An 18,520-nucleotide genomic window follows, 5' to 3' on the forward strand; every position below is an offset into this window, starting at 1 on the left:
TCAACGATAATCAAGGGACCTACAAGTACCATCAAAATTCGCTTTTCACTCATCCGGGACAACGGGCGAGAACGAAATCTTTACCTCGTGCTTCTGGCATTCCGGGTGCTTAGAAAGTGGGTCTTCTGATATGGACTAATTTGGTGAACTCGAGACGAGCCAGCCCAGGGCTGATAGTCTCGCTAATAAAGACAAAAAAATAATTGGTGAAATTGTTTCACAATATTTCTTTACTATGTTGCAATGGTTGCAACGCTGAATTGTAAAATCCCGAAGTTTGCTTATGGATCCATTATCAAATTGATAAAGATAGCATAAACAGTGTAAGCAAAAGTGACCTCGCGCTGGTCATGAAATACCAGGCAGTCTGAAATAGGTCACTGGAGCTGCAGTAGACCCGAGCAGAGTCTGAAAACAAACAGTTTTTGTTTAGTAAAGTATTGACAAGGTCCCATTTAGACTCGTCGCAGAAAACAATATCTTTGAAACCGCGCCCCTAATCAATCCTTTCTTAAGAAATATGCATCACATGGCCATGCATCGGAGCCCTCGCCACATCCTTGACTTGCTTCTAGAATATCGACAGTAAAACTACAAACCCGGGATTTAGCTCTATCTATAAAACCATTTCTAGCTTAAGATTTTGATCAGTAACAAATACTTTCGTGTGTTCCTCTCACTACCATTATTCACCGGTTCATGAAGAGTTAGTGCGTATTTGAACCTCTAACTCGATTTTTTTTCTCGAATCAGTTCAGCCTAGGACGATGGGCACCGAGTTGCTTGAAAAGTGGCTTCCACTGCATACAGTTTAGCCCCAAAAGGAGGGAATTCGAGTCTCTTAACCATCTGCAGGGTAAAGAGAATTTAGTTATAATTCAGAGACTGCAATTGGTAGCGAAGACTAAATACGACGAATCCTCATTACCACAACTTATCGGCCAAGCTCGACAAATGGATTAAGCTAGGGCTCGCTTGGTAGATCTTACTCCGTAAACACTACGTAAACCCAGCGTTACGGGAAAAGTTTCCGATCCGATGTTACATTCAGTGTTGGTAGAATCATACTCAAATCTCAATTATCGAAGCTTACTCGCTTGCGATTCTGCAGGGAGAGCATTGCGCTTGAGTTTATCGGACAGAATCGCATCGCTTCACTCACTCACTCAAATTATTTCGCTCTAAAAAGCGTTAAAACGCAATAAATCCATATGTAAACGATTGTTTACTTATGGATTCATTAGCCTTTGTTTTTGTTGAGCAGCGCAAGGGTAACCCCTCACGAAGAACAACAAATACTAGAGTTCCCTTTCACTCCACGGCAGGCTACTGACTGATACTTCTGCCAGAAGCTGCAGCTCTCTTTGTTTCAACAACGGGTATATACAATACATCCATAACAATATTCCTTTAACTGGCGCCTACTTCCCATCCATCTTTGATCTACAGCGAAGCGTCGCACACTACCTGATATTCCAACATTCGATACATTCAACAATGAAGAACACATAAAAATCATGCAATGATGCAAATCGCGATTCGAATCAACCGATTTTCTCTAGGCCATGGTTTTGATGGGTTTTGACGCACGCATGATTTGAATCGCCGATGAGATTTGAGAATTTGAGATTTTACCAACACTGGTCACATTAAGATTTTTTCTGCGAATCCAGTTTTCCGCGAGTGGTAATGGCCGCCAGCTTGCCTGCGGGCTAGTCTCTTATTTGACGTTTGTGGAGGTCAACTGCACCCACCCAAGGATTTATTTTAATTTAAGTTTGATATTATGGGACACTAGAAAGCTTTTTATGTCTGTTTAAGAAAGATGGACACCATCAGTCGTTTCCTGGATCGTAAAACTATTCTCCTTTCTTTCCCTGCTATCCAAACATTTCTTCACGATTACTTTGAGATCATGTTTTTAAAAAGGTATTCCCCACTCCGCTGCAAGCAGCACACCATCCATCAGAGTTGGCTCATTTTGAGGAGTCAACACCGTTTGACCACCATAAGCCTTAGTTTTACTGTTTTTGTATTTAAATAATGTGAAATTGTTGATAAGTGACATTCCAGGTGGAAAGTTTGTTCTTTTTAACTTCTACCGCTGCGTGAGTTAATGTTTCCGTTTAAAAGTTCTTCCGGTAGGTTTCTTTTAATTTCGCGGTATGGTTCCGATTGTAAAAGAAATTCTGTAACAAAAAATCTGATGTAGCTTGAGCTTGATTGACTGCTCGTAGTTGCTACTCCATTATGACCAGATCAGCTGTTCTTGCACAGGGAACCAACAGATGTTTGCTTGGGACTAGCTCACATCTTCAATGTACAAGTACTGGTGATCTCATTTGTTAGGCCATACTGGCGCCTGCCACGTCAGAATGCAAGTCAATGTAGGGAAGGAGGAGAAAATGATGATGCAATCACTCGCCCACTGCAAGCCGAATATACCTCTGCACTTGTCACGGAGTTCATGCGGAATTTGTTGGAATTTTTGGGTTAGGTTCGAGAGGCAGAGGTCCGTCTTGGTTAACGAGCTGCCAATGTGATAGATAAGAGAAAGCAACTGATGGAATTTCTAATTGGATGTTTGGAAACGCGCTTTATAGTTCATTTCCAATTCTAGCAGATTACTGTTAGAATATTCAAGTTGAAGGTATAGGAATTGAGATGGAAACAGTATGGAAGTCCATTTCCAGTTCTAGCGATTGCTAGAACATGAGAAATATAGAGAAAGATACAAAGTAGGAGAATGGAACGGACCTGGGATTGAACCCACGACCTCCTGCGTATGAGTCAGAAGCAGTAGCCATATGACTACCAAGCCCGCTAGACAGAAAATCTGATGTAGCAAATGTTCAAAAACTAAACCAGCAGTTTTAGAAAAGTAAACGAATTGTGTATCAGCTGTTGCAAGTCTCCCCGTAGTGGGACGAAAATCAAAAAAGTTGATACATATTTCAAAAACAAATGTATTTATTATTTTAAAGTTTAAGCGGAATTCTTCTTCTTCTTATTGGCATTACATCCGCACACTGGAACAGAGCCGCCTCGCAGCTTAGGCTTAGGCAGCCTTAAGTACTTCCACAGTTATTAACTGCGAGGTTTCTAAGCCAGGTTACCATTTTTGCATTTATATATCATGAGGCTAACATGTTGATACTTTTATACCCAGGGAAGTCGAGACAATTTCCAATCCGAAAATTGCCTAGACCGGCACCGGGAATCGAACCCAGCCACCCTCAGCATGGTCTTGCTTTGTAGCCGCGCGTTTTACCGGAATTACAAACCTAATTAGATACTGTTACTGGATAAAGGATAGATTTTGGTGAAATTATTTTCAATTTGCTACACGGACTTACGATTTACGACGTTTGACTCTCTATTGGCGAAACAGTGGCACTAAATTATTTTAAAATAAACAGTAAGTAATATTTTCAACTAATCATCAACCAGGCACAACAAATTCAATGTAAACTAGGCACGCGTGTTGATAAAATTCGATATTTGAGTTTTTTTTTTATTGTAAAAAAACATAAACTTGTGGAAAAAGCAAGTGTTGCAAGTCACTCCTCTGCTGCAAGTCACCCCGTTTGACGGTATATAATAGACCCTGTTCCCACTAGAGATCCTACACACCCGTTTCAAATCACTCAGAGACTGAGTGAAATTGTATTGCCGTCTCTTTTTTTCCCACGGAAAAGTTACTCAATTTTCGTAAAAAGTGGAACTACTCAATATCTCCGTGAGAAAAAAAGAGATGGCAATACAATTTCACCCAGTCTCTGAGTGATTTGAAACGGGCGTGTATAATGAGAGATATGCAAACTTTTCCAGGCGATTTAGCAACGCTGTTACTTTTGGTAGCGAACGCTGCCAGCACTTGCCGCAGCGCGAAATGTTGCAACTTGCATATGACTTTTCATTTGATGGCATTTTGGAATATTTTTGTCTATCCACTAACAGTGTTTAAATAATCATTGTCATTAAAATAAAAGTGTAATATAAATGATCGAAATACGATGCATAAGCCAGATTACTTCTACTCGCAAATGTAATAGGGTATCTGTTCCTATATCAATAACAATAAGGAAATGGGCATATGAAATGCATTGATTTCTCACCTAATAATCAAGAAACATGAGAATAATTATGCTCGGCTCACGTAATTTTTAATTGAAAACATTTTGGTAACTTCAAGAATGAAATTATTATCACATTATAGAAGTATTTAGCTAGAAAACATCATCACCACCATGTACCTATGTATTTCAATAACATTCAAAAACATTTAATCCTATGCTTGTACCTATATCAATAATACTGTTTCCAACACAAAATACGCACACTATTACTTGTGTGTATACGTAACGATATGATTGCAGTGATGCCGAATTCTTCAATGTTTTGTATTTGAGTTGAAATATAATTCCAAAATTGCAGTTTTTGTTGTAGTTTTTCAACATAGGGTTACTGCTCCTGGACTTCATCTCATAGATCCGATATTGGTCTCAAGAAAAAAAAGCAATGAAAAGGTATTTGGTTTGTTAATTATTTTTGTGATTTTTTTCAGCTGTGAGCACGCATGTTAGCAAAAAGAAGCGACGAAATTGGTGCTGTATTTCTTTGTTTTGCGATGAGATGAATATATGTTCAGTGAGATGAAAAACGGAATAGTTCCCCTATCAGTTTAATTTTATGTTTGTCATAGCTTATCTTTTCGATATACCTTATTTTTAAACATAAGAGTTGAATTTCACAGGTAAAGTTCATTCTAGCATTTTTGAAATAAAAATCTAGGTCGGCAACCCTTGAGAGTACTGCAAGCCATGTAAACAGTTTGGAATACGGACAAGGATAATTTAGACGTTGTTCGAAATAAACCTATATCAAACTATAGTAAATCGTGTAGGTTTTTTCAAATATATGTTGTGAAGTGAATTTGGAAAAGATACATTTGTGTTAGCTTGAAATTGATTGGGAAACAACAGCGTGAAAACAGAAGAATCTGCTAGTAGCAATCATGCAGTGCATCAAACCAACAGTTCAGAGGTAGGAAAATGTAAATAAAAGTGCTTTATAATTTTATCTTTTAATAATTTGATTCTTGTGCATTAAAACATTACTCAAACAAAATCTTGAATAATATTCCAAACATTCGAGAATGTGTTCCATCCATTATTGTGTACATACGATGTGTGAAATTGTAATTAAATTGATTTTTTATTTGGTTTATCGACGGTTGGGATTAATATACGGGCTGTTATTAATATGGGAACAGATACCCTACAAATTGTTTATGCGATGAAACTTCTCTTAAAATCTATTTCATAACAATCGCAATACCTCTCAATCTGCAACAATAACAATGTTCGTTTGGCTCACATTCCGACAGTACTCAATGCTCGATTGGCTAACAATGGCCGCTTTCGCATATCTCTCATTATAGGATCCCTAGTTCCCACTAGGTTTTAATTAAATTGTTTTAAAAAAATTGAGGAGAAATTAAAAAAAAAAACTTACGTATGTATGAGAGATTTTTTCCATTTCTCTCTGAATTCAAACCAAACCCTGCTACACAACATGTGCTATACGTCTCCATCGACTCATGATGATGAACATTTGCAAGCTCCCAAGAGTTCCAAGAGTTCATAATATGAACTTGACCACATATTATGTGGCCAAGTGTTTTTTTTTTTGCCTAGAAATAAAACAATGATGATTGGTAGGTAGTATATAATAATCTTTTTGAAATAGTTTTCGTCAGGAAGTAAAATTGCCGCAAACACCAATACTAAATACACGATTAACATGTACTGTGCTTGAACACACAAAGAATTAGATATCCAGATAACTTGGAAGGATTTGGACATGGAAGCTAATACAGCTAATACTAGAAAGGGAAGTTATTTCCGTATATTTGCTAAAGTTTATATACACAAACAGTGCTTTGAAAGAATACTACAAGACAGTTGATAATGTTACGTTTAAACTGTATTTGCGTTATTTTATTGCATTTTGAAAGTGCATCTGAACTTATTGATCACGGTGTACTATGTTTGAAAACTCGATGTGCATATGCACAGCATGTAAAAGATTTAGTTAAAAAACGAACAGTGGGTAATGTCTATGACATAACCGCTAAGTGGACGTAGGACTTGACTTGACCATGCCTTCAAGATACATAATATGTCCAAATGTCTCACATCAACTATTTTGGATAAATAATCAGCGTTGCATACCATTCTTTGGCAAAATCTTCTCATCAAACCGACACAGAAATCAAATCTACCTCGAACAAGAATCATCAAAAAAATTCAGGAAGTATCTGTCCGGTCACGAAATATTAGCCTCGACAGTGGCAACCTTCCCACTGAAGGACTGCCTGAAATAAACCACAAGTTGGCTCAGCAGGGGATGTAGACTGTATCTCAGTCCTTCCACTGAAGGGCTTTTAATCCGTGCGATAGCGACTGAAGGAGAACATTATTTTTAACTCTTAGAGCCTTGAAAAAGGCTGCTTGCTTCGGCTAAGTGCAAAAAGTAAGAAAACGATCTTTTCAAATAACCGCGAATTTCTAGTGATGGTATAAAAAAGACTGAATGCTCTGCGAGCGAATGCACTTTTCTTTTATACCTTATTTTGAATCTTCTCTGCTTCCCAATTGGTGGGCCAATCAGCTAGTGTCTTATATCCCGCTTCTTTGTCAGCCAAAGCGTCATCATCATCAACGCGTTCGAGAAGGGTTTCTTCTTTTTTACGCTTGTTGCTCGCTGCTGGCGTCTATTTCCTAACTGGACCTTTCGCTAGATACAGGCCAATAAGCCGGGCAAGCGAGCTTAGAATTGCAGTTCAGGTGGGAAGTACGTGTTCTTTTCTGAGACAACATTGTTAGAAGTAGAAGGAAGGAAACACCCGGACATGGGATTTCGGGTGATAAGATTTAGAATTGGTAACATGGGACGATCATTCAGTCACGTTCGCTTTGTGTGCGGTCAGTAGCAAACAATGTTTATCTAGATATTTTTGATCAATGCCAAAAAACCCAACATTTGATGAAAAATCGATTGATAGTTTATTAATGTTTTAGCTGTAATCGGTGTTTTCTTTATCCAAATAAGATTAAGTGAGAGATATGGACATCATATGAATCTTTAAAGGCATGGTCAAGCGAAGTCCTTCGTCCACTTCGCGGTTAAATCAGAAAAAAATATCTACTGTTAGTTTTGACGCTATTTATAAAAATCGCGCATAAAATTTTATCTCTAGAATATTGGATTTGGCACCCAAGTACAATTTCTATCCCGAAGGGTATTGAAAGCATTGATATTGATCTCTATTATTGGCTCTCGGAAGAACCGGTTGTTTTTTGGACATACATGCTGCATCATGTGGCTTTTCTTCAGCCTGTCTCGGCTCAGCACCGATGCCGGTCGGTCTCGGCTCGACTCTGCTGCTGCTGCCGGTATCTGCTCAGCATTGCTGCTTTGTCGGGTCTGTAGGGTGGACTGCTGATGTGCTGGCTAGGTTTCGGATGATGATGGTCGCTTCGATGGTGACGAGCCGAAAAAGCGGTCGGTGCAGACTTCATTCCCTACTAAAAGTGCTGTTCCATCGATGATGCAGTTGCTTCGCTTGTCCCGGTCAGAATGAAAGGAAAAAATCGCGTTGCGCTATTTTATGGCTTCTCGGCAGACCCAGCGGCTGCTCATTCGCCGGGGTCTGCACCAATCAGAACGTGGTAATGGAATGATGCAAGAATTATGCGGTACCCATATTTATAGGTTCCCTTGAGCTCAATGTTTTTCATTGAAAACAGTTTCATGCCTATTGAAACAAGTTTTTTGGGTCTTATCAAGCATGGACATGGAAGGCATACTTGAAATCTGTCGATTGAGGGGCTTACCGCAGAAATTCGTCCACTGAGACGAACGCTATTAACGTTTAAAATCTTTCAACACAGCGTAACGCGGTCGATTTGAATATTTTGAAATTACACCCGGTATAGTAAAGAGAGACGTAAGTCCTACGTCAAAAATATATTAGACGTGACCACTTTCTTTAGAGGGGATTGAACCCACGACCCGCTTCTGCAGGGAAGCTACTTACGGGAGATATCGAGTGTTCTGCTCTGCCTGCCAATTCAGCTGAATCGGTATTCTGTCGAGAGGTCACTCCGTTGGCGCATTATTTGTACTCGAACGAAGCACAGACTACACACTCAGTTTTTATTTCTGCAGCGCGGCAAAATCCGCACAGTCGTGTGCCCAGCAAAACTGATATCCCGTAAAAAATGAGGTTTGCTAGCTGGGTTTCGGCAAATTGTTTGCTGATTTTTAGCAACTTTTACAGATATCTCGGCGAAAAACATGTTTGCTGGGGCTCGGCTCGGTAAAAGTTGAACAAATTGCTGAGATCCCGGTGAATAAAAAATTAAGTGTGTATGCTCTGCACGAGCCCATTCGTTCAATTACAAGGTTTTCTGTCTGCCAACTGAGCTAAATCGGTATTCTATCGAGAGATCACTCTGTCGACGCATTACTTGTACTCGTACCCACGAAGCACAGACTGTGCTCTGCATGAGCCCATTCGTTCAATAACAAGTTTTTCATCCTACAGTCAAACCTCCATGAAACATTGTTCTATGACTCGATATCGACTCATGGAAGGAAAGTATGCCATATAAAAAAATGCTCTCTGAATTACTGTGATGGTCTTTTCAAACAGCTTTCCACGGATTTTCTCTTCCACTTCTCGATGTTTCCATAAGTCGATGGTCTCTTCAATATCGACTCATGGAGGTATGGCTGTATTGGCTTTTTATGTTTGTTCGAATGCTTATTTTTTCCATATCGCTGCACAGTGGCTAAAACCAAATATACTCTATTACTATATTTGCTAAAACCGTGTTTTAAGCGCGTTTAATTAATATCACCTTTATTATGCAATTTAGCGTAACGGTCTCTTCGAGACATTTGATCAGTAAGTAAATGCGCTTCTTTGAAGGTATTTAGCTTACTGATCAATCCCCCTAAAAGTGAGATAAAAATTTTGTTTTTTATGCTTTACAATGGACAAGGTTAATGTCTTCACAAAAGTTGTAGTAAAAGTTCTCCTGAAAAACTTTGTCGAAGACACCGAGTTCGTAATTTCATTACTTTTGAAGATTTGTTACGTTTTACTCCGACAACCCCCTAAAAATAGTTTTTCCATCATAGATTTTTTATTTTCTATTCTACATTTTTTGCATGTTCTAGAAAGTTATAGATAATAACAAAATACGTCGTTTGGTGGTAATTGCACCTTTAAAACTTGAAAAATAAAAAGTTATAACAGTTTTAATGGATTTTTAGTCATATTTGATGTAGTTGTAACTAAGTATAGGGCAAATTGTGGCAAACAATCTCATACGCATATCAAAGTACAAGTAATGGACTTTAATTTAATACTTAAATTGTCGAGTTGTAAGCGAATGTAAGACATGTTTGAACAAATAACTTTTATTGCAATATTAGAAGTGTATTAATGAAAATGCATTCAAGAAGTTGCTTTGCTTATTTAAGATACTGCACAAAATCATTTTAAAGCATTCAATTCGCTAATCGCTGTCGCTATTTCCACTGCCACTGTTGTCACTGTTTATGCTGCTATTTGAAAAGTTCTTCAGAAGAGTTTTTGCGTCCTCCGAAAACGAATATTTCGCTTTTTTGGGCCATCCGCGAATACTAAATAGATTTGATTACAGAGTTTTGATATTCTACATACCACCGGCAGCCATTTATAAAATCAATAACTTTTTTAGTCTAAAAAACAACAATCAGGCTAGAAGTTAAGACCTGCACGCCAGTTCGTTCGGTGTGAAGACGAAATACCAAGAGGGGTAGGCGTAAATATGAACAATAGTGCAAAATCATTAGATAATTATTCTCACAATTTCTTTGATATGAGCATATTATTTACATATTTTATCCGGTAAGCAGATATCGAGAACTCAGCACCCGAAAATTTTCAAGACAAGCAACGGATCGTGATGTTTTGGATAATAAATAGAACTCGTGGATGGCCCATAAAAAAGCGAAATATTCGTTTTCAGAGGACGCAAAAACTCTTCTGAAAAGGAGAACTTTTCAAAAAGCAGCATAAACAAAGGCAATAGTGACAGTGAAAACAGCTACAGCGATTAGCGAATTTAATGCTTTAAAATTACTTTGTGTAGTATCTTAAAAAAGCAAAGCAACTTCTTGAATGCATTTTCATTAATACACTTCTAATATAGCAATAAAAGTTATTTGTTCAAACATGTCTTACATTCGCTTACAACTCGACAATTTAAGTATTAAATTAAAGTCCATTACTTGTACTTTGATATGCGTATGAGATTGTTTGCCACAATTTGCCCTATACTTAGTTACAACTACATCAAATATGACTAAAAAATCCATTAAAACTGTTATAACCACCAAACGACGTATTTTGTTATTATCTATAACTTTCTAGAACATGCAAAAAATGTAGAATTGAAAATTAAAAAGCTAAGATGGAAATACCATTTTTAGGGGGTTGTCGGAATAAAACGTAACAAATCTTCAAAAGTAATGAAATTACGAACTCGGTGTCTTCGACAAAGTTTTTCAGGAGAACTTTTACTACAACTTTGTGAAGACATTAACCTTGTCCAAAGTAAAGCAGAAAAAACAAAATTTTTATCTTACTTTTAGGGGGATTGATCAGTAAGCTAAATACCTTCAAAGAAGCGCATTTACTTACTGATCAAATGTCTCGAAGAGACCGTGACGCTAAATTGCATAATAAAGGTGATATTAAAACACGGTTTTAGCCACTGTGCGCTGGTCGTTTCCAGTTAGGTTAAGTTCTATTCATTGAGACATAAATTTTCCGTTGGATCAGAAATGATAAAAAATATTTGATTTATTATTTAGTTCGCGTTTGATGTTTTTTTGCATTATGCGCAGTTATTCGGGTGATTCGGAACGTTTTGTTCTGTTTTGGGCGATTTGTATAAAATAAATAGTGTGATCGTGTTTGATTTTGCGCGCAGTCTTTCTCGAGATTTGGAACGTTTCGTTTTGTGTTGTGCGGATCAAATAAATTAACTTTTGTTAAAAAAAAACTTTTACGTTTTTACACATACAGTAAAAACAAAATGGAAAGGTTAATCAAGCCGTTTAAGCTACATTTTTTTTAATTTCAGTTTTTCGCTTATATACGTTCCATGCGTCTCCATTACTTTAAAATGGCAGTTCCGATCAGTTAATTGAAGTTGTCGACCTTCCCGAGCAGCACAAATCAGGAAAAAAAATTGCAGCGACTTTATAGTGACTGAATCTGGTCACATATGAGTTGTCGTAACCCATGTGGAATATGCGTGCTGTTAGGGTTGTAACTGATCAAACATAATAAAGTGTTTACTATTGATTTTATGATAAAGTGTCCGTCGAAAATACGTTATGGAGTTGGACTATTTAATCTCTAAGGTAAACTTTTACAAGTCCAGATTTTCTTTCCAGGTGCACTAAAAGTCAATATTTGGTTTTGTCAATATTCTTATTTCTACGAAAAGTATATACAAATATTACATAACATAGTTCTTATGATTTAACGCACTTTTCTTCATCCGAAAACAAAAACCGTTTCACGATACTGTAATGCTCATTTTGTGGTTTAAAGTGATGAAACGATTGTGTCCCAGCCCAGGTATTTGCTTCGCCTTAGTATGACAGCTTTTCATTTTTTCTCCATTGCTTTGTAATCGTGTTCCGAGAAAAAATCGTATAGTTAAGGTGAATCGCGTTGGAGTCCAATTAAAAATCGACATAGCGCTTTAAAGGGCACATAACTTGAAAAGTAAACGACAGACAAAAGCGGAAAGTAGTTTTTCACCTTTGCTCACTTGCAGCACACACGAAAAAATGGTTTACAGATGTGCTAACCGCCTAAATATTCACATTTGTGCGAGCAAAAACGCGAGGTGAGGGATAGCACGGCCATTGTGCCTGCCATTTTTGGACGCCGCCGTAACTCACCTTAATTTTGGAATCTATCTTTGAAATAGCTCATAGATGAAAATCGTTTGCAGTAATTAAAAGATGGTCTTGTCAATTTGCAACGTTTCGATTCAGAACACCTTCCAAGACGTCACAAAATATTTTTCCCAGGCATGAGGAAAGTTCCACTCAGCATTAAGACCGAAATCCTTGTGCAAAATTTTGTATTGACTGTCTGATCCATCTGAAAAAAAATACCTTCTTAAGGCCAGGTAACTTTTTTTTTACAAAGTTCACACAATTTTCGATAAATAGCCGAACGGCAACCTGGTTATGCTTAGTAAACTTCGCGATTGCTATATAAACCTTGTAAAATTTAATTCTTGTGTTTCTTCTTTATAATATATAGCAAAGGGATGGAGTGTGCATTGAGCAACTTTTGCCCAATGAAACCCTTGTACAGCATCCTGAATAACCAAAGAGTAATTTTCTTTTAAAGTAGCTACCTTGTCGCTCTGCAAAAAAAAAGTTTTGAGGAGTTAAATCACACATTTTTCCTAAAAATGTATCCCCAAACTCTACTGCATCCATTTGCGTTGAACATAATCGACAACAATCTGTTTGCTTTCATTGCTTAAATTCCAAAAAATCAACATTTTTAAGGAGATGCACAAGCTCAGACTAGCACGGGTCTAATTATTTCCGGTAGAGATCATTCATACACATTTTCAGCAAAATCCGACATCTTGTTTTTTTTTAACCTATTCTTTTTTCATGGAATCGCTGTAACTACTTTGTTTGATACATTCTAAGATAAACACAGAAAATAAAAAAAAACTCCGAAACTTTTAAAATATTAATTTAAAGCGAAAACAAACAAAAATGGGATTTAAAAGGTTAATAAGTGTGCGTTTAATTATGTTTTGCTTTGCCCGTATTCGTTTGCGAGATTTGGATATGTGATCTTGATGGGTGGGCTTACCCCATTAGTACTGAGATGGCAACCAAAGACATATCCTGTCATGGTGATATCACATGTGCAGTGGTAGTGCAGTGATCAGTGATCATTAGACTGGCCCAGGATACAAAAAGTCGTCCGATTCTACGGGGCACCCCCCAGGATTTTGCCATTGGGTAAGAAAATCATTCTCTGAAAATTTCAGCCTGGTCGGTTGTTGCATAAGCTGGCGCAACTGATTTGAAGTTAATATGGGGGTTTCAGTCGAAATATATGGGAAAAAACACCTCTGTTACTATTTCGTACAGGAAATTGGATGGAAAAGCCCGATTGAGCTCAGATTTGCAGGAAATGAAGTTAACATGCCAATGAACAATTCGACATAAAATTCTACTATGATTAAATAAACTTTAAATTAGTTTTTGGCTGATTTATTTGGAGTTTGGTTGAGCACTTTGAAATTCATTAATTGCCTTGAAAACAAGCGCATGTAATCGAAGGTAGCTGCGATATGTGTTGTGGCGCGCGTGCAGTTACTTATGTTTCAGTGCGCGCGAAATCACGCATCGCAGGCACCTTTGATTGCATGCGTATGTTTTCATGACAATTAATGAATTTCAAAGTGCTCAACCCAACTCCAAATAAATCAGCCAAAAACTGATTTAAAGTTAACTTAGTAATAGTAGAATTTTATGTCGAATTGTTCATGGGCATGTTTACTTCATTTCCTGCAAATCTGGGCTCAATCGGGCTCTTCCATGCAATTTCCTGTACAAAATAGTAACAGAGGTGTATTTTCCCATATATTTCGGCTGAAAACCCCATGTTAACTTCAAATCAATTGCGCCAGCTTATACAATAACCGATCAGGCTGAAATTTTCAGAGAATGATTTTCTTACCTGAAGGCAAAATTCTGGAGGGTGCCCCGTAGAATCCGACGACTTTTTTTTCTCTCCATACTAGGCTGGGCCACTCTAGTGATCATTCATCAGTGATAATGATGTGAGATCTCTTGTTTTCGGAAATACTTCTCTTATGCGTTCCCTATGACGATGAGCCGTAGCTACGCAAGAATAACTTTGTACAGAACCTTCTATATGAATAAGAATGAAATAATAGAAGAGAATACCTATCAAATTTTTATATAATATAATGTCTTTTGAGCCAGTTCAACAGTGTCTATGGACGACATGATCCTTATACAGCTGGAGAATTGCTTCAAAAGTTATTAACTTGTCATTTTTATGAATCGGGGATTTAATAAAAAAAAACTTCCGATTCGGTTTCTACGATGAAGCATTGGGCAACATGTTCCATGTGAGTCGAAAAAACTGCTTCGGTAGATTTTGAGCGCCCATAATGACAATAGACATCTAAATAACATAAAAACAGACAAAATGATTTGACTCTGACAATAAAATGACGAAGATGACTTTAAAATATTACGAAGTTAGTTAGCATTGAACCTCGTAATTCCCTCCGATTCAGTTGCAACAGCGTCTTCTTTTCTTGGACGACATGTTCCGTGTACGGCTGGCAAACTACTTTGAAAGGAATTACGCAACTGTATCGTCAAAGAAGTTCTACCAGATCCACCGTTGGACTTCCTAAGCCCTTCATCAAATTGAAGCTCATGTAATGTTTAGAAACACTTTACCTGTTGAATCTTGTTTGGAGGCGATGCTGTTGAGACCACCATAGACCCATAAAGATAGTATTTGGCATTTTCTTGAAATGATCTTCAGAATATGTAGTGTAGTGGTTGAAACAGTAAGTTGAAAATTTTCGATAATTGCTTGGTGAATGGTTCTGAACTTTGGCCCGATTTAGCCTTTTGATTCTGTTTCAGAAACTTTCACTAATCTTCAAAATTTTAGGCGTTTATTATTCATCAAAATCTAATGCGATGTTATTGTTCAAAATACGTTTCCATTAGTTTTCTAATTCATCATCAACTAATAATAAAACTGACTCTTGTGAATGATGATTAACTCAATACCAAATTTTCAAAGCGACTCAGTTTTTGTAGGCGGGGATGCGAACGTCGATTTGATGAATCTGATAGCACTTTTACGCGTACCAGAGTCATCAATACGTATTAGAATGCTTCTGTTACCTCAGTTAACTTACCCGTTGATGGTGTTGGTCTGCGTGGAACTGCTGTTCAGAAGCGGATGGGTTGTTTTGAGAAATTGGAATTGACCAAATAAAATTTTAAAATCATCTTTCTGAGCTTTTTTTTTGTTTGGTGGGAATTAGAAATATGATTCAAACGCTACTAATGGGAAACTGCAAATTCAAAAAACTAGTTCGGCACAAGATCTAACTACTGCACACGATGTTCAAGTGACCATCATAGGCAAGTCCATTGTCGGTCTGTTGCCTAGTAGGAGGAACGTAGGGACGGGTCCAGACTTGCCAAACTAAGCTATCAGGTAACTCCAACAGCATATCCAATAAAAAAAATACGGGCCGAAACATTTCGTCGTTGTCTTAGATTTTTGCACAAACTCATCTAAATTGTCGATAAAAATTCTCCGAATATTGACCAAAAAACGTCCGAGTTTAAAAATTAATTAGGCGACTGACAAACCTAGAATTTTTTAAAGCATGTCCAGAATTTAGGAAGGAATTCCCCGAATAATTTCGGAAAGAATTACCCGTCGAACTTCGAAAGAAATTCTCTTATAAATTTTGGAAAAATATCTTCGACCATTTTCGGAGAAAACTCTTCGAGTTTCGGAAAAACAAATCTCGAATTTCAAAGGATATTTTCTCTAGAGTTACGCTTCTTATTGGGTTTCATTCATCGTAATGTTTCTTGAATGGAACGAATCTTAAGTATGTATAGGTCGGTACGCACTGACAGATACTCTCCCACCCCTTAAACCTTAGGATTTTCAATGATATGGGAATGCTAATATCATCTTCCAAACTTAGACGTACATGTTCATGATAGAATTAGAGGCAAAAGTATAGAATTGATAGGCATGAAGAATGTTTTATAGAAGTCGATTTGAAAGCGAGCGGAGGGCAATATTTGTGATGGCACATATCACACGACCTTCCCTTCTGCCAAGCTCCCGTATGAAGGGGGAGGGAATATCAGTGCGGAAGCTGATATATCTCCACTGGCAAAAGGAAGGTGGTTTGAATTGCTCATATGCCATCGCGTGCGGAAGGATTTGCTATCGACGAGTACTGTCTCCAAATTTCTAATATGACATCAGCATTTAGTCGAATAGGATTTTTATTGCACAGTTCTGTTTTCTCATTGCGTCCGTCTCGTCGCAACCAACTTGTGAGTGGGCCCTTTTGAGGATTTTGAGTGGGCCCTTTTACTGGTTGCACAGTTTTGGGAACTGCGAGATTTCCATTCTATATAAGTTTTGCCATCAGCAAAATGTTTTCAATTTTAGCTTTTAATGAAAATGGTCCGGCTAAATGTTACTTCCTACCGAAAATTAACTCTATTCCGTAATAATCCCCATTTCGTTTCAGGACGACGAAGCCGACGACAGCGTGGACCGCTTAGTCATCGACGAGGGTGACGACCATCACCATCACTCAACGGCTAACAATTCCCGTAGTGACGGCCATCGCGAATCGGGCGTTGTGATCGCCGCCCGCGGAGGCAATGGACCCGAGTTCCACGAAAATGATGTGCCAGAATGCCAGGGCTGCAAAAAGCGCGAGGCCCAGTTTGTGTGCGCCGGTTGTGGCAACCAGTGGTACTGCAGTCGGGAGTGTCAGGTAAGTTGGGTGAAATGTTAGTTGGGAGTCGAAATTTTCATGGAAAGCCAAATGATCATAAAGCTGAAAGCAAATCTAATGTAGCACTTTGATAAAAGATAGTATGCATTTTTGTCGATTAAATTTCCTGATGAATAATAAATATTGAGTAATTGCTAATAAGAAAATTGTGTTGTGACGTAATAGTAAAAGTGAAAATTAACGATAAATGTCGTATAAAAGAAGAAAGACGTATAGTTTCGATAATAAATTAGGTTTCATTCAAGCCTTATGATTTAAGCTCGAAGTGTCTGCCATATGGAAGGACAAATTCTTATAATCAATACTGATCCACTTATTCTAATTTACAGGTGAACGCCTGGGATGATCACTCGGAGGTATGCACTGGTTAAAAAGCACTACCAGCATTAGACGGAAATCCTGATGACCAGGTATTACCTTATTTTATATAAAATGACCATTGAAATCAACTATTACTAGAGAGACATTCAGCCTACAAGCAAGATATTCAAGAGAGTAAAGTGTAACAGCCTCAAACTGCACCGTCAGTTAATCAGTATGAAACGACATGTTCTTAGAATTCTACCAAACAATTTATCCTACTCATATATCATTACTCCCTTCGAATCGACCCATTTAATAACAATTTACTATAAAAAATATGATTCTAAGCAACCAAACCAGGAAAGTTAGCAAGCTCGAGTTCTGTATTCGATAGGTTCCTCTGCACAGGGGTTTCAACTCCCCTAACGTAGATTTTAAATTAATTCTAATTTAAAACCCCAGTACATCAAAATCAGCAGTTTAGAAACTAAGTTAGTTGCATTTTTGTGTCAAATAGGCAGACTAATCTTTTTCAACCTTTCCCGTTGCACTTCGCTATTCCCCGTTTAGATCCTTTCCTAGTTTTACGATAATATTTACTTTCGCTAGTAGATCCTTGGTTGAACAAGTGAAACAAATATCTTTAGTTTCCATCATCAGATAGGTTATTTTATAACAATACAACCCCTTTCACAATCATTTGAATTCAAACATACTGCGTAAGATTTAAACAGCTTGAAGAGAAAATGAATAAATTGAAAACGCCACCTGCCAGAGTGCGCTGCACTTAACTGCATGGCAATACAGTTCACTAATAGTAAATTATAATGACATTTAATCAAATACATATATTTACTATCACTTTCAACTATGTAAAGATGCACACTGACGAAAAGTGATTTGCGAATCTATGAAACAAATGAAGAAAGTTCACCACACACGGAATGGGAGTTATGGCTCCTAATTTCAACAGCAAAAGAGTAAGATTACGAAAGCATTGTAACTTATCGCGGATTTAGTACGTATATTTGTCAAAGTAGGTTTTAAGAAAGTGACAGGAAGGTTCGTCAAGGCCAACAGTAAATGCGGATGCGAGTGCGTCAAACTGCGAAAGGGAACACGACAGAGAAGAAAAAAAGCTAGGCATATGATCAAAGATCAGAATGTGCAGATCGGAGTTGCAGCACTTATTAGGTGTTAGTTTCAACGGAATAAAACACTGCATAAGAAAGTTATTAGAAAATGTTGTTATACTATCTTAATGTCTAAAGCAGCCGAAATGCCCGTTATGCTTGAGTTAAAAAAATATATTTCTATTCAATTGACCTTTCCCGTCAAAAATTGTATCTCGTTTTATTGTTTCAGTCGATTCTTTGGATTTCCCAAAGAACCCATATTTTTGAAGCCTCTAACGATTTTAAAAATTGAATACCGTGATGTGCCCTAATTTATATTATAATATTATAAAAAGCGCATTATAAAAT

At 37.5% G+C, this 18,520-nt stretch overlaps 1 protein-coding gene across 5 annotated transcripts in view; it reads left to right on the forward strand.

Annotated features, from left to right (window-relative positions):
* The window catches only part of LOC134226655 (uncharacterized), a 232,398-nt gene extending 214,119 nt beyond the window's left edge, over nt 1–18,279 (forward strand). For all 5 annotated transcript variants that reach the window (XM_062707552.1, XM_062707551.1, XM_062707554.1 and 2 more), the window contains 2 exons: nt 16,461–16,712; nt 17,063–18,279. In XM_062707552.1, coding sequence (XP_062563536.1) covers nt 16,461–16,712; nt 17,063–17,104 — 294 coding nt within the window. In that variant the 3' untranslated portion in view covers nt 17,105–18,279. The remainder of the gene's footprint in view (nt 1–16,460; nt 16,713–17,062) is intronic.
* Nucleotides 18,280–18,520: the final 241 nt, after the last annotated feature.

This window comes from Armigeres subalbatus, chromosome 3 (genome assembly GCF_024139115.2).
Source record: "Armigeres subalbatus isolate Guangzhou_Male chromosome 3, GZ_Asu_2, whole genome shotgun sequence".
Lineage (NCBI taxonomy): Eukaryota > Metazoa > Arthropoda > Insecta > Diptera > Culicidae > Armigeres > Armigeres subalbatus.